This window comes from Sminthopsis crassicaudata, chromosome 4 (assembly GCF_048593235.1).
Source record: "Sminthopsis crassicaudata isolate SCR6 chromosome 4, ASM4859323v1, whole genome shotgun sequence".
NCBI classification, from domain to species: domain Eukaryota; kingdom Metazoa; phylum Chordata; class Mammalia; order Dasyuromorphia; family Dasyuridae; genus Sminthopsis; species Sminthopsis crassicaudata.
The window spans coordinates 310970146-310991901 of record NC_133620.1 but is presented as its reverse complement, the minus strand read 5'-3'; the positions used below and the strand labels follow the sequence as shown (position 1 = coordinate 310991901).

The 21756-nt window shown below is 35.7% G+C and overlaps 1 protein-coding gene and 1 long non-coding RNA gene across 2 annotated transcripts in view; one reads left to right on the top strand and one right to left on the bottom strand.

Annotated features, from left to right (window-relative positions):
- LOC141566915 (myosin-3-like) overlaps nucleotides 1-21756 on the bottom strand; it is a 35212-nt gene that overhangs the window by 1993 nt on the left and 11463 nt on the right. Inside the window, 28 exon segments of the mRNA XM_074312060.1 lie at nucleotides 326-430; nucleotides 553-723; nucleotides 3550-3675; nucleotides 3751-3954; nucleotides 4042-4350; nucleotides 4764-4888; nucleotides 5328-5493; nucleotides 9395-9578; nucleotides 10740-10918; nucleotides 10920-10937; nucleotides 11109-11227; nucleotides 12874-13000; nucleotides 13104-13493; nucleotides 13839-13929; nucleotides 14095-14240; nucleotides 14318-14494; nucleotides 14595-14837; nucleotides 15211-15466; nucleotides 15574-15710; nucleotides 15819-15942; nucleotides 17204-17321; nucleotides 17404-17491; nucleotides 18167-18234; nucleotides 18314-18620; nucleotides 18703-18873; nucleotides 19589-19738; nucleotides 19828-19946; nucleotides 21034-21172. Coding sequence (XP_074168161.1) covers nucleotides 326-430; nucleotides 553-723; nucleotides 3550-3675; nucleotides 3751-3954; nucleotides 4042-4350; nucleotides 4764-4888; nucleotides 5328-5493; nucleotides 9395-9578; nucleotides 10740-10918; nucleotides 10920-10937; nucleotides 11109-11227; nucleotides 12874-13000; nucleotides 13104-13493; nucleotides 13839-13929; nucleotides 14095-14240; nucleotides 14318-14494; nucleotides 14595-14837; nucleotides 15211-15466; nucleotides 15574-15710; nucleotides 15819-15942; nucleotides 17204-17321; nucleotides 17404-17491; nucleotides 18167-18234; nucleotides 18314-18620; nucleotides 18703-18873; nucleotides 19589-19738; nucleotides 19828-19946; nucleotides 21034-21172 — 4557 coding nt within the window.
- Nucleotides 1-21756, top strand: part of LOC141566917 (uncharacterized) — a 39978-nt gene that overhangs the window by 13722 nt on the left and 4500 nt on the right. The window lies entirely within an intron of this gene.

Here is a 21756-nt window from a genome sequence, read left to right as displayed (position 1 = left end):
GTGAGATCATTAACAGCTAGTGCTGTGAGTGAAGTCTTCACATAGGAGGTGGAGTTTAAGCTGAGCTTTGAAGAAAGCAAGGGATTCTAAAATTCCAAACTAAGGATTTCTCCAAGAATTTGATTTCTGTCCAACCCAGTTACATCATAAAAACCCTTATTTTCTAAACACCTTTTCTTTTTCCTTTGGTCTTCTTTCTTTCTATCCTTTACTTCTGACTTATTCTAAGGCATTGCTAATTTCAGCATTTTTAGAGGAAAAAATGGTAAGGTTCAAAGTTAACAGAAAAGGCAAAAAGGAAAATATTTGTTTTTCTTCCACTTGCCTGGTAAGTCAGTTCTTTGACACGCCGTTCATATTTCCTTAGTCCCTTGACTGACTCTGTATTTCGTTTCTGTTCTCCTTCAAGTTCACACTCTAACTCTCGGATCTGGAAAAATAATTGAGAATAGTTAGCAGGTATAACATAGAAAAGAAGAAAGTGTCCAGGAGACACAATCCCCCAACCAATTATTTCTAAAATATAAAGTTTCATTTAGCTCTGATAGATACCCTTGTCTCCAGTTTCTGGATCTGCTTCTTTCCTCCTTTCAGGGCCAGTTGCTCAGCCTCATCTAGGCGATGCTGTAAGTCCTTCACAGTCTGCTCAAGATTCTTCTTCATCCGCTCTAGGTGGGCACTGGTGTCTTGCTCCTTCTTCAGCTCTTCAGCCATTATGGCTGCCTGGTGACATAATTTACATTCAAGTAATACCACATACTTATAAAGGATTTCAAGCTTTACAAAATTTTCCTCATTAATAGAGAGGACCATATTGGAGAAAAAGAAGAATAAAAAAAAAATGGGTTTACAACCCAGATGTAAGAGTAAATCCCAGTATAATAGAGATCTTAGCAATAAGTAATTGAAAAACAGATAATAAATAATTGAAAAATACATAATATATAAGAATTTATATGTACAATTTTGATAAAGACCTGTTAGTTTATTGATATAAGGAAATTCAGGGAAGGAATCTTACAATACAATAACATATAGAATTAGAATTACAATACTATAACATATAGAATTAGAAGAAAGCAGGGACACTGAAGGGACAACTGATTTGTTTAGAGCCATACAGTATTGTGTCAGGGGCAAAACTTGAAACCTTGTCTTCTTGATTCAAAGATCAACTCTTTCTCAATATTTCCTTTCAATATATATAAGCAAGAATTAGGTACTAATTAAAAATTAATTATTATCAGAAAAAATGATAATTTTAATATTTTAAATAATTATGATTATAATTCTAAAGTATATTGAAAAGAATAAAATCTTTAGCTCTCAAAGTGGTAAAGACTGTTTTTTTCCCTATTTTCTAGGCTGTGTTCATTTGGTTCTTTCAACTATATTCACTGCATTTATTGTTTAGTATTAGTCATTACTTAACAGTGGTAGTAGAAAGAAATTAAAATATCAATTTTACAAAGAAAACTGAAGCATGAAAAGGTTCATTTCTATTATTATTACCAAATTCTAGAAAAACAGAATCAGAATACAAGGGATCTTAGAGTTAACTAGCCCAACTCTCTCATTCTGCACATTAATAAATATGCTGACTCCCAGGAAAATAAATTGATTTGCTTAAATTCTCAAGGTTACTGAGGAAATTGATCTAAAACTAATTCATCATTCTCTTTACTATACTGTGAAATAGTGAATGTTAGGACTATCTTATGCCTTATAACTTGGGATATCTGCAGAAGTTCCTAAGGAATCTTCAGGAAACTTGGTAACATTTTGATTCCATCTGCTTGGGTCCATCCTAATTTGCTTCAATCAACTAGCAAGTAGAAAAAATAATGTAGAAAGAGAAAAAGGTGCTCCACTGGCATCTCCAAATTCTATTTTTTAAAAAAGCAGAATTTATAGGGAGACCTTCAGAATGTTGAGTAAATTCTTTGGGAAGTATCTGTGAAAGAATATGGATAATAATCACAAAGGTGAAAAGTCAAAGAAGTTTATAAAACTCATGTCATAGAGATCATAGAACTACCAAAGTATTAAGAAGTCATAAATATAATAATAATTCATTCTGTATTTCCTAGTCATGGGAGAGAAAAAAAATGGGAGTTGTGGTGGTAGTGTTAATGCTAAGAACAATGTCTGGATCAATAGAGTTTTGCTTTTGTAATTTCTGATTTGGGGCATGAAAACCAATAATTTCTAATGATGTACAGATAGCAAAAAAACATAGGTCTCAAGAGAAAGTGAAAGCTAAAGGATAGAGATGGATCTGTAGTGAGTAGCATTAGAAGACCCAAGAATCAATGAGATATTTCCAGAGATATAAAAAGGTGGATTTAATACAAAAACAGACATAGAAGGTAAATTTGCAGCAAAATGTCACTGACCACACCCATTCACATATATACTCCCTAGACAGATTGTTAAGAACCACTTCTAGTAATGCTTTAATAATCTTGATATTAAATGACGAGGCTGCTAGTTTAGTTTACCTGAACTTGGAGATAAGAAGACTGGGTTCAAATTCTGCCTTAGAAGCTTACTAGCTATATGACCCTGAGCTTTTTACTTTTTCACTTACCCTTTTTCATACTCAATTTGTAAAATGGGGTAAGTAATAATACCTACATATATAAAGTAGTTGTGAAAAAATATATTTATTTAAACAAGGTAAATTATGGAGCAGAATTTAAGAGGCCGAAGGGATAGAAAAGACATGGGTATATATGTGAGGAGAGGTGTGAATGTATGTGTATTTATGTATATATGTATCTATATATACATAAAAATATCTTTTTTTTAATTGTAGCTTGCTTGGAGGGATGAAAGGGGGGAAAGAATAAAGTAAATAAGGTACACAAAGTACAATTTACAAAGAAGTTAAAAAAAAAAAAAGGACATTCATGAATATAATTTCCTCTACTAATATATATACTTTCTTGATCTGGTAATTTGTTGTTACATATTTTGAATCCTCCCTGCTGTTCTGCTGGGCACATGACAATGTTTTCTTTTGTTTTGCTTTGTTTTGTATTTCTTTTATGTTTTTCTTTTTTTCTTATTCTTTTTTATTCAAATAAAATAAATTTTGAAAAAGAAAATATATATGCATATACATATACATATAAATTCCTATATGTATTATCTATTTATTTTTCTGAGGCTGGGGTTAAGTGACTTGCCCAGGGTCACACAGCTAGGAAGTGTTAAGTGTCTGAGACTAAATTTGAACTCAGGTCCTCCTGACTTCAAGGCTAGTGCTCTATCCACTGCGCCACCTAGCTGGCCCTGTATTATCTATTTTTAATTTTCTATTACTAAGATCTCTATTGCAGTGGGATTTACTCTTACCCCATTTATTTCATTCTTTCTTCCTTTCTCCAATATGATATTATTTATTTGCCTCATAGTGAGACATAGATATAACATAGTAAACTGCTTTGCAAACCAGCATATAAAATGCTAACTAACATTAGAGTTCTTGGCAGTTGACTGTAAAATAAAAATATGCAGTTATTAAATTAAAAAAAAAAACCTTACATCTGTCATTGCTTTCTTTGCTTTCTCTTCAACATTTCTTGCATCCCTACTGGCATCTTCAACCTCACTTTGGAGTTGGGTGACATCTGTTTCAAGCTTCTTCTTTGTATTAATAAGGCTAGTGTTCTAATGTAAAGAAAAAGAATGAAGTTAGCCTTGTGTCCAAGGTTCCATCTCTTCTCTCTCCTCAGTTTTACATACCTGAGTGTGTAGGAGTTGCACTCTCTCATTAGAATCCAAGAGCTCCTGTTCAGCCAGTTTTCGAGCTCTCTCAGTCTGTTCCAAAGCAGCTCGGAGTTCTTCCACTTCTGCCTGCAACAAGTTGGCTCTGCGCTCCATGATAGCAAGCTGTTCTTTCAGGTCCTCCTGGCCTTGGAGAGCATCATCCAGATGTAGTTGGTTATCCTGATCAGAAAGAAAAGAAAGATGTTCTTGGAAGTAGAAGTATTGGGTTTATTAGGTAAGTCAAAAACTAGGGTGTGCATCACCAACCTTAAGTTGCCCTTGCACATTCCTAAGGTGTTTTAGTGTCTCAGCAGCCTGACGGTTGGCATGGCTCAGTTGGATCTCTATTTCATTCAAATCTCCTTCCATCTTCTTCTTTATGTGGATGACTTCATTCTTGCTTCGCACTTCTGAGTCTAGAGCACTCTGCATGGTCTCCACAGTTCTCTGGTAGTTTCTCTTTAGATGTTCAATCTCTTCATCTTTCTCTGCTATCTTTCTATCAATTTCTGATTTTACTTGAGTCAGTTCAAGCTGAATGCGGAGGATTTTAGCCTCTTCATGCTCAAGAGCTGCCTTTAAAGGAAAAAAGAAAACAAATGTACCAGGACCAATCTAGAGAACACTGTTGCCAGCGAAGTTCCAGTTAAATGAACCATCTGTCATTTTTGTAATATTTGAAACTAAGTTTCTCAGCTTATCTTCAGTTTACATCCATATTGGTGATGGCAATGATAATAAATCTAATATTTGAAATCTCATATTTGTATTTATGGAATAATTTTCTTGAAAGCCCTCAAAAGCATTATTACACCTTACAATAATACTAGGCAAAGAATAATAAAGGTTTTATCACTGCTGCTTTACAGAAGAGTAATTAAGAGACAAAGAAAGGAAAATGAATAAAATAAGAAAAATAGGAAATAAAAACAGATATCCAAAGCCCAATCCAGGGCTAGAGTCATTTCCACCCTATTTCCAAAACCTACCTCTGCTTCCTCAAGAGCCAGTTGTGCATCAGCTTTTTCCAACTCAATCTGTTTTCTTGATTTCTCAAGTTCATGGATGGTTTTACCATTTTCAGTAATTTGTTCAGTAAGATCTGCTATCTCCTCTATGAATTAAAAAGTGGATGTTAGTTAAAATGCCTAGAATTCAAAAGATTTTCTCAACCACTAAATCTGAAATTCTCAAATTTCTAGATGGAAGAATGAATAGAGTGCTAGGCCTAGAGTCTACCCAAAAATCTTCAAGGATAGAAACAATCACAAGTTCAAATTAAACCATGGAATGATACACAATTAGGCAATAATAAATGCTTCATTAATTAGTATATTATTAGATTCCCAGAATGAAGATATTGTGTATGTACAAATTTCACTGATGGTAATTACTAACAAAGGCTGCAACATTCTTCTTGTGGTGTTGCTGGAATTGCTAAGTGAGTCTGAAGGCATTCTGGGTCAGCACAATTCCTCATTCTATCACAATAATGTGGCGGAAGTGCAAAGACAGGGATTTTCACAAAATATTCTATAACTAATAGAACTTACGCTCTAAGTTCTTATTTTCTCGTTTCACAGTTTCTAGTTGATCTAAGGATTCCTCATAAGCATTTTTCAATTTGAAGAGTTCAGTGCTTAGAGAGCGAGATTCCTTTAGTGCTGCTTCCAACTCAACTTGACCTTCCTCACACTTTGTCTTCCATTCAGCCAGGACCTGAAAAAACAAAGGTCTACTGAGTCATTCACAGCACTATACAGCTAACAGATTTTTCTGCTTTGCTCTTCCAAAATCTGCAACCATTAGTATGGAGAGACAATATCAGAACCAGACACCATTTCTGTGTCTTACTTCTCCTTTCCTTTAATCTCATTCTGTGAAAGAGCACAATGCAAAAAATCACTACCTCATGCAAGACTTTGTTCTCTTCCATGCTTCCAAATATTTATATATAAGTAATCTAGGATTTTTAATATATTCCTCATATTTAAAATGATTATATGGATATAATCCATATACATATTGCATATACATATATGTGAAGGGAGATACAGAAACAGAGATGGTGTTTGTTGTCTGTGGATGTTCTTTTAGTATTATAGAAATTGATTCTATAAAATGTTTCAGGCTTAGGGTTTAAAGTAGTATATTTGGTCCCCTTTGTTAGAGACTTTCCTTCTGAGAATTGCCATGTATGTCACGTCAACTGATAGGGTGGACCCAGGAGGTAGAAGGGGGGTTGGCCTCCAAGGCAGGAGGTTGTGTCTTTCAGGTGTTTCCTTGAGAAGGTGAGGAGTATGATATCGTGCTAGATCTTTTTTTTTTTCTTAGGACACAGCACTAACTCCAGGTGTCTCCCTTCTGCAGATCCACCTATGCAGTGCTGAGTGGGCTAGGCATAGGGCAGAGGAGAGTAAATACAAATGGCCCTTTACCATAGGATGTGGAGAAAAATAGATAGAGGCAGAGATGTAGAGAGATTCAGAGGACAGAGACAGAGACAGAGACAGAGACAGAGACAGAGACAGAGACAGAGACAGAGAGAGAGAGAGAAAGAGAAAGAGAAAGAGAAAGAGAAAGAGAAAGAGAAAGAGAAAGAGAGAAAGAGAGAGAGAGAGAGAGAGAGAGAGAGAGAGAGAGAAGAGAAAGAGAAAGAGAAAGAGAAAGAGAGAGAGAGAGACACACACACACAGAGACATACATACATTTGCTCTTGCTTCCTGCTAACCCCTGCTGAGATTACCTATAAAGAAAGGCTGTTTGTTACCTTAACATAGGCTCATCTCCATGTCTATCCAGGGAAGATTAGTATGTATGGCCTTGGCAATCAGTAGCCTCAGAGTGGGAGGTTACAAATGGTGCTTGACCAAGGATGGGATTGGCCAGGGACTCATGAGTTCAGCTGGTCCAACCATGGGAAGAAAGAGGACACTCCAAGACTGATAAAGCAAGCCAAAAGTAGATATGACATCACAGGAAGAGGCAGTGAGGAAAGAAGCAGGAAGTAACTAGATTTACAAACAGAATTAAGATGTATGTTACAAAAGGCAGTAAACAAAGGGAACCAGGAAGCAAGGATTTTGCATGTTTGATAGCTCCCAGGAAAGAATGTGGGCCCCATTAGAAGGAAGAAATTTAAGGAATTGAAAGAGGCAGTTAGTACTTGCAGGGTTGAATCTCTATATGTTAAGGAATTGCTGGCTCTCCTAGCCTCCAACCTGATTTTGTGGCTTGCCTACAGGTGGCTGTTGAGAGGTTAGTAAGTAAAGGAGAAGCAGCTGCTCTTCTTATCTGGAAATTAGTTAGAGAGAACACTAACGCCCATTGCCAGAAAGCCATGGATAAGGACAAAGCCTTGAGATGATAAAAAGATGTGAGAATGTTGGCTCCTGTGTCTTTCAAACTTGAGCTTGCAAGCTCCTGTGTCTGGGTCCTCTGTTGAATAAGAACCACTGCTTGATGAGGCAGTGGCCAGGGACATCTGCAGGCTTGGATTAGGCATGCTGGCAATCAGTAACCTCTCTGAGGGAGAGGTTACAAGTGAGGATTGCCAGGCCCCAAAAGAGAAGAATTCAACAGCCTTATTGAGAGACAAAGATAGGAATGTATTATGGACCAGAACTCTGAACTTGAAACAAAGGATTCTTACAAGGTACTAAGTCAGTAGAATTTATAGAGACAATGGTTATCTAATGTAGCATGGTTCAGTTGGATTGATTTAATCCTACAACAAATAATGGTTTCCTAGTGATATAATGATTGGTTTATACTCAGTGTAGAGCATATAAGCTAGAAGCCTCAGCTAGGTTGATTCGGGGAGATTCAGAAGCCAGAGAGAGAGAGGGCAGGCAAGAGCTCAAGCTCCAGGGCCCCAGGAAAGAAGACGAGACTTTGAAGGAGATAATAAAGGATTTGGACTTTAACACCTGGCTGTGGTGATTACTGAACTGAAACGAAGACTGCTCCCAGAGACCCTGAGGAACCAGAACAAGAGAATATTACAGGAATACCTAATGGGTCAGGATATAAGATCATGCCCGGTGACACAGCTGTAGTATGTAAGTTAGAGAGCCAGATGGGTGGCTGTGGATAAAGTCTTAAAACAGGGCTTTAAGCATCAGAACATTCAAAATGTCCTTTGAAAGGATGAGGAACGACACTGGCAAGGTCCAACCTTAGTATTTTGGAGAGGGCTGGAATATTTATGTCTTTCAGATCCTGATAGGGAATTTCAGTAGTGGATTTTAGAAGGATTCCAGAAATACCAACTATTTGGCCAATATGAAATCACCTTAGACCTGATTTTGACAATTGATACCAGATGCTCCTGCTGCTGCTTACAAATCATTCATCTCCTCTTCAGCCTGGATCCCATTGGGTAGGGCCAGCTCTATGCCCCTTGTCAGCCTGAAGTAGTTATAGAAAATGAGACCTTCGTTCTTTTGCCACAAATGAATCTCAAACATACTTCCCTTCTCATCCTCTTTATTGCATCTTTGTACTTTTTTCTATTTAGAGCCTATGCTTTATATATAGATATATTTTTATATTTTTAAATATCAAAGCTGGTTTTATGAGCGGTCCTCGCCAAACAGCAAGGGGGGTATGTTAGAGAATTTATTTCTGAGAATTGCCATGTATGCTATGTCAGCTTGGTAGGTAGAGAGATTCAGGGATGCAGAGAGATGCTGAGACATACATACACTTGGTCTTGCTTCCTGCTAACCCCTGCTGAGATTATTAATAAAGAAAGGCTGTTTGGCATCTTAATACAAGCTCGTCTCCATGTCTATCCAGGGAAGATTGGTATGTATGACCCTGGCAATCAGTAGCCTCAGAGTGGGAGGTTATATCCATTGAAAGAGACCTTTCCATATGAAGACTTAAGGTAGATTTTCAATAGGTCTTTATCTTCACTAGCATCAGGATAAAAAAAAATCATAGAATCACATAGCTGGAAAGAACCTCAGAGGTCATATAGTCATACTCCTTCCTTTTACAGATGAGGTAACTGTGACTCCATTAGGTAAATTTCTCAAGGACACATTAGTTTGTAAGTGGCAGAACCAGGGTTTGAACTTCAAGTCTAGCTTTCCACTACTGTTCCTTAAAAGTCATTTCAAACTTAACAACATAATATAGTTTGGGAAAATCTGCATGGATAGAAACAACCACAGGCTCAAATTGAACCATGGAATGACAGATTGGGAATGAATTTTAAAGATCATTTCATCAAATCTGAAGATTGGAGGAGAGATATGACTTGTTCAAGATCATGTGGCTAGTTGGCAGGAGGTAAATAGAGAGACTGGGAAGAGTTATGTTTTCCCAATCAATGACACTATAAATATTTGCTTTCATCCTTGCTATTTCAAGCCTCAAATCATTAAAATTAAAGGTAATTTTTCTAAATTACCTTTTCTTCAATGATTAAATCAACCAACAGTATTAACTATCTACTGTGTTCTAGACACTAGGCCTTTTGGGAATATAAAGAATTACTCTTTTTTTAATGGTGAGAACCCAGACATCCTTTCTCCCAAAGTACTATAGTTTCTACTGAAACCCACTGCTCACAGTATACTCTGTGAGTATACTCTGTGCATTTTGAAGATACCTTATCAAAATTTCTCTGTTTTTTGTCCAGAGCAGCTGCCAGTGAATTGGATCGCTCAACATCTATTATAAGATCCTCCACTTCTCCTTGTAATCGCTGCTTTGTCTTCTCTAAGGAAGCACACTTTGCATTCACGGCTTCAACCTGCTCCTCAGCATCTTGAAGGCGTTGAGCAAGTTTTTTCCTTAAAGGATAAGAAATAAAAGCAAATTCTATTATTTTAATGCTTTTAAAATGTATTTATTCAAGTCAAGTTGAGAAGCATTTATTAAGTACTTTACACTTTACATCTGGGCTAGGGATTCAAAGAAAGGTAAATCTAGTTCCTCTCCTCTCCTCAAGGAACTTACAATCTCATAGATTTGTATTGAGATTTGGAGGGATCTTGGAGATCATGTAGACCAAGCTCATTTTACAGATGTCTATAGAGAGTAAGTGAGGGGCCTAAGGTCATACATTTGTTATGGCAAATTACAGAAGGAGAATCTCAACTCAAGTGCTCCAATTCCAGTGCCAAAGTTCTTTCCACTGTAACATGTAACCTTTCTTTAATTTACTGCTTATGCTTCTTTTCTAACATCATCCCTAAAATATTTTCCTTCCTTCCTTCCTTCCTTCCTTCCTTCCTTCCTTCCTTCCTTCCTTCCTTCCTTCCTTCCTTCCTTCCTTCCTTCCTTCCTTCCTTCCTTCCTTCCTTCCTTCCTTCCTTCCTTCCTTCCTTCCTTCCTTCCTTCCTTCCTTCCTTCCTTCCTTCCTTCCTTCCTTCCTTCCTTCCTTCCTTCCTTCCTTCCTTCCTTCCTTCCTTCCTTCCTTCCTTCCTTCCTTCCTTCCTTCCTTCCTTCCTTCCTTCCTTCCTTCCTTCCTTCCTGGTTTTCTCAAAAAGGTGACAAGGCCATGACTTTATTAGCCCCAGACTGGATCACAGCTTAAGCTGTGTTTCCCCTGACATAGCTTCTTGATGGGTTCTGTCGCTATTGATGGGGCTTACTGGCTGCTTATGAATATAAAAAAATCCTACTCACAGAGAATTGGCATTCTTTAGACTTGGTTCATGTCTGAGAACCACAACCTTATTCTGCTGACCAGACACCGGTTCATCTGGAAACAAAGAAGGGTATATCTACCCAAGCTAAGTGCTATTATATCCTTTCTAAGGGCTAAGTAAACCTCCTTTTGTTAACTGATTAATGACCTCTGTGTACCTTATTTAGTCACACTTGACCTGACCAAACAGGATGACAACATATATCAATTTTAGATTAGGGGAAAACCTTGATCAATATTAGTCATTTCACATGGAATTTTTAGATTGTTAATTCTTCTTCCAAAACAAAAACTTTCATACTTGGCCTCCTCCAGCTCCTCTGTGCGCTGAATAGCATCTGTCTCATATTTGGTCCTCCACTGGGCAACCTCACTGTTAGCCTTGGACAATGCCCTTTGAAGCTCAGCCTTGGCTTCTTGCTCTTCTTCATATTGTTCCCGTAACAAATCACAGTCATGACGGGAAGATTGTAAACCATGGGGCCAGGGCATTCTTGGCCTAGGAAATAAAGAACGAAGAGACAAACAGAATAGATTAAAATAAAATGTTCATAGTACTTGCAGAATTCAATTTTTGACTATTTTTGTTAGCTACAGAATTATTTTATTCTGCAGATTGTAACAGAAATGTAGAGCAGTAGGTAAGTATAATAGCAGTTATAGTATTTACCTTGGTCTCTTCCTCCAACTGCCTCTTGAGTTCTTCAATTTGTTGAGTAAAGGCTTGTTTGCTCCTAGAGAGCTGGGAAACAATGCTTTCCTTTTCTTCTAGCTGACGACTCAGCTCACCTGTGATCCAAGGTGAGAGGGGAAGATAGTTCTCTTTAATATCATCAACAAATTTCTATTAAGTACCCACATGTGGTCCTGTGCTGGTTATTATAGAAACAGAAGTTCTTGACCTTATTGTACTTATAATTTTGCTGGGGAGAAAGGATATGCATGTTAAATCATAAATAGTATCAGGTAGCACATGCTAAGTGTCAGGTGCTATGATGCATTATAAAAGCCATTGGAATAACTTCAACAAAACTTCATTTCAGTTCTTTGATTGTTGCTATTGGCAAGTTAATTTACCTGTGTGCAATAGAGGATCTGAGAAGAGTTATGCATTCCAGTCAAAGATACTAAAAACATTTGCTTCCAATCTTGTTTTTTCAAGCCCCAAAACCTTAAAATTAATTACCTTTTCCTAAAATAGCTTTTCTTTAATGATTCAGTCAACCAATAGTATTTATTAAGTACCTACTGTATTCTAGACACTGTACTAGGCACTTAGAATATAAAGAATTAGTCTTTTGTTTAAAAAAAAATCATTTTTAGGATGTCTATCTTCCATGCATGAATAAAAACACTTGTTAAACCTAATTTTTAAAAAAGCACAAAAAATGAATCACTAGATTTCACTAATGGCAAAATGGAGGATTGGTGAAGTGTCAGAACTAAAAGATTCTGTGGTTTATGTTTTAGTGCCAGATCTCTGACTCACTGCATGATTTGGGATATGCCCATTAATTTCTCTGGGCTTCAGCATCCTCAGTTGTAAAATAAGAAAGTTGAAATTCTAAAACTAAAGTTGAGGTTCTGAAACAATATTTAGGCTCTAAAATTCTAGGTTGCTAGCATTTGTTGGGCAATTATTCTTTTCTTTTTTTCATTTTTTTTTTCAAAAAATTTAAAACAGAATGGTAATGTCTGGACTAGCTTTCTGAAGGTTCTCTGGATGGGCCTTGGTTTTTAGGAAGAGTGATGAAGGCAGGAGAGCCACCACAAGGATGGTCAAGCATGGAGTCTAGAGTTTTCTTTGTGTCTGTGCCAAAGACTCTGAGTTCCCAGTCCTCTCAGCCCTTAAATACCTCAGTACAATTGCATTGCTACAATGCACTGAGCATGTGCCAACTGTAGAACCATTACATCATCAATCACACTAACTCTATGCCATAGAGAGTGATTACATCATTACATCACACTAAATATATATTTAACTAGAGAACCATAATCCCATCAGTCACACTGAGTAAATACCCTGCTGTAAGTATCTTTGTTTCAATAATACCTTTCCAGAGTTCCAGCCCTCTACACAGAATAAAAAAATAAAACAAAAAAGGAAAACAAAACAAAACAGAACATTCTCTTGTGCCTAGCAGAACATCACAATTATTCTTTTATATCTTCTCCAGAGGTATCCTTCTTTTCTGGAAAATCCCCAAACATCCTTTTGTGTGCTTTTTTATTTGTTCTTTCTAAAAGTGAACTTCCTTTGACAGCTTCTAAAGCTTCTAGTCCTTAGCCTCTGCCTTTGATATTCTTATCTCTTCATCTGGGGATGATTGTCATTGATTCTTCGATACTCACTGACACAAGCATATCTTACTTTTAAAAATCCACTCTCATATCTGAGTTAATTCCCTTTCTACCTTCTCTCTCATTCTCACCTGACTCAGTCTGTAAACGAGCCTTCTGAGCAGTCAGCTCATTCAAACTCCTTTGTGTTTCTTCTGTCTTGCTCCGGGACTCACTCATCTGATCCTCCAGTGTGCGATATATCTTTTCAAGATTTGCCTAAAATGTTGAGAAACCATAGCATCATTATTCTGCTGACAGTTGAATCAACATTCAAGTTTCCAATTAGAGCTTTTGATCTTGACATTCAAAAGAAAATCACCTTGGATTTAGATACACTTTCCACATTACTAGCAAGGTCATCAATCTCCAACTTGAGTTCACTCTTTTCCTTTTCCAATTTCTGTTTGACCCTCTGCAGGTTGTCGATTTGCTCACTAAGTTCAGCCACACTATCAGCGTGCTTCTTCCTCAAAGTGGCAACCATAGTTTCGTGTTGCAGCGTGGCCTCTTCAAGATCCCTGCGCAATTTCAGGAATTCTGCTTCTCGCTTCTTGTTGAGCTCAATTTGAGTAGAGGTGACACCTCCAGCCTCCTCCAGCCTTTCACTTAGCTCCTCTAGCTCTCGGGCATAATCACCATGTTGTTTCTCTGCCTTTGCCCGGATGGCCCTCTCTGCTTCAATCTCTTCTTCCAACTCTTCAATTCGAGCCTGCATAAAATAGATAATCATGGTCACTACATCAAGGATAACTTTTAAGTGTTTAAAAAAAAAAAGTATTGTTGAATAAGGAAAGTGTGATGTTCTATTCAATGTAGATGCAGTGGTGATTTGTTTTTCTTACTTTGTGGAATTCACTTTTCTGAGAGCAGAAAGAGAAAAAATTTGGAGGAACAAATAGGCTCTAAAGCCCGACACATCTGACTAATATTTACATCTCTCCAAATTGCCATTTCCAGCAAATCTTTACATTTTACAGGGGCAAATGATATAGCAGAGAATAGGGCATATGATTGGTTGCCTCAAATTCTCCATCATCTCTATGAATCTTTTTACCTGCAGTTCTTTGATTTTCTTTTGGAATTGAAGGTCCAAAGTCTGCTCATCTTCAAGTTTGCTTTGCAACTGACTATATTCAAAGTCCTTTCTAAGGAAGGAAAAATAAATAAAAAATATAAAGAAAACATCAAAATATAAAGAAAAACATTTTTAGATCTAGAAGGAACATTAAAGATCATCCAAACTGTTTTACAAACAAGGAAACTGAGATGCACATTATTTAAAAATAAAAATAAGTAGTTTAATTGCATACTTCTTCAGTCTTTCATCCAACTGCTGTTTGTCATTTTCTAAATCTAATATGGATTCCTGTGCAAGTTTCAAGTCTCCTTCAAGCTTTCGTTTATTCCTTTCAAGATCCACACGAACTTTTTTTTCTTGTTCCAGGGAGCTTTCAAGCTGAAAGAATAATAGTTTTAGTTTGATAGCAAATAACTTGCAAATTACAATCATTTGCCAAACTGGCTATCACTCACATCATCAACTTGTTGCTCCAGTTTGCTCTTGGTTTTTGTTAGTGTATTAACTTTATCTTCTTCAGCTTGAAGGTCTTCCAAAGTTTGTTGATGTGCCTCTTGGAGAGCCTTCTTCTCCTTTGTTAGTTTTGCAATTGTTTCATCCAGGCCTGCTAATTCCTCAGTTAGGTTTTTAACCTGTGAAAGAGCACATAGAAAGGCACAGAAAATTATCTGAGCAACCATTCCAAGTCCTTCACTGACTTACATCAAGAAGAAATTTCCATAAAGAGCATACCTTGTTTTCTGTAGCATGTTTTTCTTTCTCAACCTTGGCTAATGTTAGCTCAAGGTCATCAATGTCTTTCTTGAGTTCTGAACATTCATCCTCCAATTTTCTCTTCTTTGCTGTCAGTTCAACATTGATCTCTTCTTCATCCTCAGCCCTTTCAGTCACTTCCTTAATTTTAGCTTCAAGTTGAAATTTGGCTTTAATCAGCTGGTCACATCTCTCTTCAGCATCCAACAAATTTTCACTTTCCTTTTAAAGAAAGAGTTATTTCCTTTTAGGAGAAAAGTTTCTGCGTGCCTTATACCCTCAATTACTCAATAAGCATCATGTAATATTTTTCAGCTAGTAAATATCAGCTTTAAGACTGAAAAAAATAAGATTAATTAATACCTCAATTGAATCAAAGATCATAGGTTTAGAATAAAAAAGGACCTTAGAAATCAACTAGTCCAACTTCCTCATTTCTGGGATAATGAAACTGAAGCCCAAAGGTGAAGTGACTTGTCGAGTCAAATAATAACAGAGGAAGAATAGGTCCTTTAACTTAAGAACTAGCATTGTTTTCATTATATCATACTAAGCTACTAAAAGGAAATGGTAGAAAGGATTATCAAATACAGACAGCTTGTACTTGGAGCTGAAGGTCATTTTTTTCTTGTAGCAGTGTCACCATTTTTTCCTCAAGCTCCTTTCTTTTTGCCTCTGATTTGGCAAGTTCATCTTTAATTTTCTGGAATTCTTCCTTGATAGTGGCCATCTCCTTCTCTGTTTCAGCACTCTTGAGGAGGGGCTTAATCTTGAAAAACAATTTCATCCAAGGCCAGTGTTTGACATTCATGAATGAGCGAATGTTGTACTGAATACAAAAGATAGATTCCCTGTAAGAAAACCTTAGTTACTTTGAGAAGAATCTTCATCCCCTGGGGGTGTGTGTGTGTGTGTGTGTGTGTGTGTGTGTGTGTGTGTGTGTGTGATGGTACTCTACCTTCTCTGGACCATTTTTTGGAATTCCACTCTCATGAGGAACCCTCTGCATATAGCTTGAGTTCGTGTAATTAATTTGGCCAAACGATCATCCCTCATCTCTTCCAGAGTTCCCAATAAGCCAGCTTTAAAGAATACCTTAAAAGAGAAAAATCAAAGCTCTTAGAGGTGGGGGGGGGAGTCGTAAGTAAGAAAGTGAGTAACTAACTATATGAGTAACTAAAATATGTTGGAAATATTAATTACTTTGGTATGTCCAAATTTATATTGAGTGTGGTCAATATCAATAGACGCCAACAATTTTTCACAAGCTTTCTTGCTGTCAATAAACTGTCCCTCTGGGATAGCACTGGCATTCAATACACGGTATCTGCAAATTTAAATATAAGGAAAATGTTGGTTTGCTAAATTTGTAAAAATCTTAAAGATGAACAGATCCAAGCAACTCGCTATATAAATGAGATTCAAAGAATTGAAGTGATATTTCCAATCATGCACATATTAATGGCAGAACCACAATTAGTATAAACATCTCTTTACTAGAATACATGATTCAGTCTCCAAAAAATTTATATTCATCTAATTTAATGATAAATTTAAAATTCCGAAGAAAGTCTCAATTTTCATTTGAAAGTGATTTCCTATCAGCAGTTCCCCATTTCAATTAACAAATTAAAAAACCTAAATCTTAGGGCTAATCATACCACTCCCCTGCTCAATAAATTCCAATAACCTCTACTTCTAAAACTCCTTTGGCATTTAAAACCCCCGTCTTGTCATAAATTACTCATATTACATAATATATAGTCCAACCAAACTGGTATTCTTGCTGTTCCTTAAATATGGCATTCTTTCTCTTGTTTCTTTGTTTCACCCTTGTCTGGAGTATACCTACTCCTTCTATCTATCTGCCTCTTAGAATTTCTAGTTATTTTCAAAGCTCAGCTCAAGTGTCATTTCTTACATGAGGCTTCCTAGATCCTCCTAACTGCTGGTTTATCCCATCATGTAATCCACTTTGCATATAGTCTATGTATAGATGTGGCCTCCTCAGATTAAAGGTCAGGAATAATAATGTCAGGAACTATTTCCTTATTCTCTTTCTAACCTCAAAATACCTGGCATATAATAGTTTCTTACTAAATGCTTGGTGAGAACATTGTATACAGTAACAAGATTATTGTGATGGTTAGTTGTGATGGACTTGGCTCTTTCAACAATCAAGCCATTCCCAACAGATTTGTGATGGAAAGTGCCATCCACATTCAGAAAGAGAACTATGATGACTGAATATGGATCAAAGCATAGTATTTTCACCTTTTTCTTGTTGTTTTTTTATTTGTTTGTTTGTTTTTCCTTTATCATGTTTTTTTTTTCTTTTTGATATGATTTTTCTTTGCTCAGCATGACAAATATAGAAATACGTTTGGAAAAAATTTGCTGTCTTTGAGAAGGGAGAGAAGAGGAAGAAAAATTTGGAATACAAGGTTTTGCAAAAGTGAATGTTGAAAACTATCTTTGGAAAAATAAAATACCATTTAAAAAAATAAATGTTTGGCACTCATTTGACTCAGATGTCAGCATTATTCCTTCTCTTTAGAAAAATAAAGCATACATTTTTAATTCCTTACCTTTGTTTAAAATCTCCATAAAGGATTCTATTTGGAAATCCCTTTCTGCAAATCCTGATACCTTCCAAGACACCATTACAGCGTAGCTGATGTAAGACAAGACTATGTTCCATAGCACCTGAGATATAGAAACAATAAAATCAGATACATACTAAATTATCTGGCACAGAGAGTGTTTGGAGATTCATATTGTGAATTACCTGGGGTTTTGGTTTCATTGGGAATTATACAACGCACAAAATGAGGGTGAGTCGTTCTTAAGTTTGACATCAACTTGTTCAGATTTTCCTTAAAAAAAAAAAAAAATACAAAATAGGCATTTTATAAAGGTTCAAAATAAATTTTCTTCTGATTTACATCTCCTTTCTGAGAATCTTTAAATTTTTATCGAATAATAAGAAAAATTCTTTAAAATTGTATAAAAATATAAATGAATAACAACTTTAACTTTCAATTTTTGTGACAGGTGATCTTATGAGATAGTGAATATTTTAGTGATACATGTTCACTTACATTGTTCTCTTTTAGTCAGTTTACTGACTCAAAGTAGTTAGCATTTATTTACATATCTCATTGAGATTTACAACACAATTTAAATATATTTTCTCATTTGATTCTCAAAACAATCCTGTGAGATAAATACCATTATTATCTAAGAAAAGTTAAGCTACTGTTTTGAAGATATATTCTGACCTGGATTGTCTTGACTTTGAGTCAATGAGGCTAAAAACCCTGAAATATACATATAAATATAAAGTTTTTCCTAAGATCATCCACTGTAGTATTAATAATTAAAAATAATCATTTTCTGGATCTACTTTTATAACTGTTTCAACTGTAATAAATATTCTTAATATATCCCATTAAATATTAGATGATAAGATGGCAATCTTAAAGCAATATAACAACTCCCAAATAACTTTTGAGTTTAATGTATAAAAGTACTTTTAAAATGTCCCCTACCCGGAAAAGAGCTGAGACAGTTTGGAATGAAGACCCCTTCTTCTTAGCTACTTTCTTCTTTCCACCATCTGTTGAAAGAAGTAACAATATAAATTCTCAGCTATATCAAACAAAACAAAAAAGAAGATAACGTCTTATTTTTATTACCATCTACAGCAGAAAAGGTGGCATAAAGATGAGCCAAAAGTTTATTAGATGATTTCTGGTATAATCCAACAACAGTTTCATTCAGAGGATCCTTGTTCTTCTCCAGCCAACCAGTGACACTGTAGTCCACTGTACCAGCATAGTGTATGAGGGAGAAGTGAGCCTCAGCCTTCCCTTTAGCAGGCTTGGGTTTTTGAAAGTTGCTGGACTTGCCAAGGTGCTGATCATATAGCTTGTTCTTGAAAGAAGCATCTGTGGCTTTGGGAAACATACACTCCTCTTCCAGGATGGAGAAAATGCCCATTGGCTGTATTTGTCAGGACAAGTTAACATAGGTAAATATGGTAACATTGTACAGGAGGATATTTTTATAGTACATAGGTAAATACCTTCTCAATGAGCTCAATGCAGGCAGCCAGGTCCATCCCAAAGTCAATGAACTCCCACTCAATGCCTTCCTTCTTGTACTCTTCCTGTTCCAGGACAAACATGTGGTGATTGAAAAACTGTTGCAGTTTCTCATTGGTGAAGTTGATACACAGCTGCTCCAGGCTGTTATACTGGAAGTATGATTTCATATGATTTTAGTATGAAACATAAGACTTCAAATCAAAATTTAAAACAAAGATTTCCTTCACTGTCTCAAGTTCTGACTTTTCTACAGTCTTAGCCTTTGCTTTCTACTTTGTTTCTCAAATCAAATTTCATCAGTTTCATCCTTTCATCAATGGAAGGATTTGGACCAGAGAGCAGCCTCTAAATAGCATGATTTATCTTATCAAATTTGAGTAGATCATAATCACTATCTCGCTTATGCATCTACATCTGTTCCTAACATTACAACTAAGAGAATTTTGATTTTAAAACATCTGATTATTAGTTATTATTGTATATATTGTATATTTTATATATATTTAATATATTATATTTTATAATATATTAAAATATACAATTATATAATATTATACATTGTATTGTGACTATTATATAGTCATTATTGATTTCTAAACATTTTCCCAAGTCAAGTTGTGATGTTTATCTTTGATAAAGTTGTTTTTTTCTTATTTTAACCTATACTATATAATTCAAAATTCTAGTTGGTTATTCCATCTTCTAAAAATAATCTCAAACCTTACAAATATCTCATCCCTCTTTAACAGAAAAAAATCCATTTATGATTAAAGCTATTTTAAAGTGACTGCAATGTCAAAAACACCAAAGCTCCTAGAACCAAAGTCACAGGCAAATTTGCTATTAGAAAAGAACATGACTAACCTCAAATATTTCAAAGCCTGCAATATCTAAGACACCAATGAAATGTTGTCTTGGCAATTTAGTGTCTAATTGCTGGTTGATACGTGTTACCATCCACAAGAATAATTTTTCATACACTGATTTGGAAAGAGCATTTACAGCATGGTGCACCTAGGAAGAAAAACAAACAGTTGTTTAAGTTAAAACCAATTGTTGTCCAGTATTAAGCATTACTTATTGACTCTGAGATAGTAATTTACCTGGTCTACAGTTTGACCTTTGGTAACATATTCATTTCCAACTTTCACCCTGGGGAAGCACAAGGCTTTCAGCAGATCAGATGAGTTCAGGCCCATCAGATATGCTGTTTTGTCAGCCACTGGCAGAAAGAGAAAGACAAATTACATATGAGATCACATGAGGTTAAATTAAATGAAAAAGCCACATAGTACATTATTAAAATATTCTCAGATGCTATTTTCAAATGCATAGTTTTCCCTCCCCTCAGTAGTTTTCACCTCTTCTATTTGCTCTTTCAAAAGAATACTGACTATGTCAATATAGGGAACTCCCTCCACTAATATTCCCAGATGCTTTAGACACTAGTTAGATGGTTTTATTAATTATGTTGAAAAAAAAAGTCAATTGCCATATTTTGGTAATGAGTCTCTCTGAACACAGAGAAGTCACTGAACAAAAAACACTATCTATATTATCAAGTATACAAAACTGACATCGCCTTGGAGAATTCAAACCATAGGCCAACAATGACCTACAGAGAAGGAAAGTTATCAGTAATGAAAGAATAAAATCTTTAGAAGGAGATTTTTTGCCTCTCAGGAAACATGTTACATCTTTTGAGAAAGAAAGATTTAAATCTAGAGTGACTCCAAACATTAATGGCACTGAAATTAAACAGAAGCATTCTAATAATTTAATAAATGTGAGTAACAATATCTCTAAACTCTCCACCTTTGCAAATATGGTAAGGGGTAAGAGTGTCAGATTTGGGTTCAAATCCCTGCTTTGCCCCTCTAAATCTGTGTGACTTTGTCATAATTGTTGTTCAGTTGTTTTTCGGTCATGTCTTATTCTTTATTACCACATTTGGGTTTTCTTGGCAAATATACTGAAATGATTTTCTATTTCTTTCTCCAGCTCATTTTTACAGATGAAGAAACTGAGACAGGAAACAGGGTTAAGTGACTTGAGTAGGGTCACACAGTAAATAAGTGTCTGAGACCAGATTTGAACTAAGGAAAATGAAAACGGCACCCAGCTTTTGGCTAGTTGTTTAAGTTCTTTATGCTTTGGTCTCCTTATGTTAAAATGAGGGCACTGGAACTCCCAAAGTTAAGGCAGCAGCTTCCAAAGGAAAACTTTCAGGTTATTTCCACAAAAATGACTTAGAGAATAATTACAATAGAATTCCTGCCTGGGCTATAGTTGATTGTCAAGATTTTTACCTTCAGTGCCATCTGGCTCTGCCTGTTCTTCTCGCTGTTTCTGCTTGAACTTCATGGTCCCATAATGCATCACAGCCCCTGTCAGCTTGTAGATTCCTGATTTTTCATCTGGACTAAAGCCCAGGATGTCAATGGCACTCTAGAATTTAAAGAACAGCAAATAAGTTGATCTGAATGTTAAGTAAATAATCTTCTGCATCAGGCTGATTTTAGAAAAGTCTGGAAAGACATGAATTGATGCTGAGTAATATGAACAGAACCAAGGGGACATTGGACACAATAACATCAAGAGTATGCGATGATAAGCTATAATCCTTCTCAGCAATACAATGATCCAAGGCAATTCTAATAGATTTGGAAAAGAAAATACCTTCTGCATTCAGAGAGAACTATAGAGACTGAAGGCACTTTGAAGCAAGCTATTTTCACTTTTTTGTTTGTTTGCCTTTTTCTTTCTCATGGTTTTCCCCTTTTGTTATGATTTTTTTCTTTCACAACATAACTAAGCTGGAAATATTTTAAATAATTGTATATGTATAACCTGAATCAGATTGCTTGCTGTCTTAGGAAAAGGGGAGATAAGGGAGGGAGAGAGAGAAAAAGTTGAAATGCAAAATTAAAAAAAAAACGAATGGTAAAAAGTATCTTTACATGTAATTGGAAAAATAAAATACTATTGAAATATTAAAAATAAAAAATCTAATTAAAAAATCTTCTGCATTT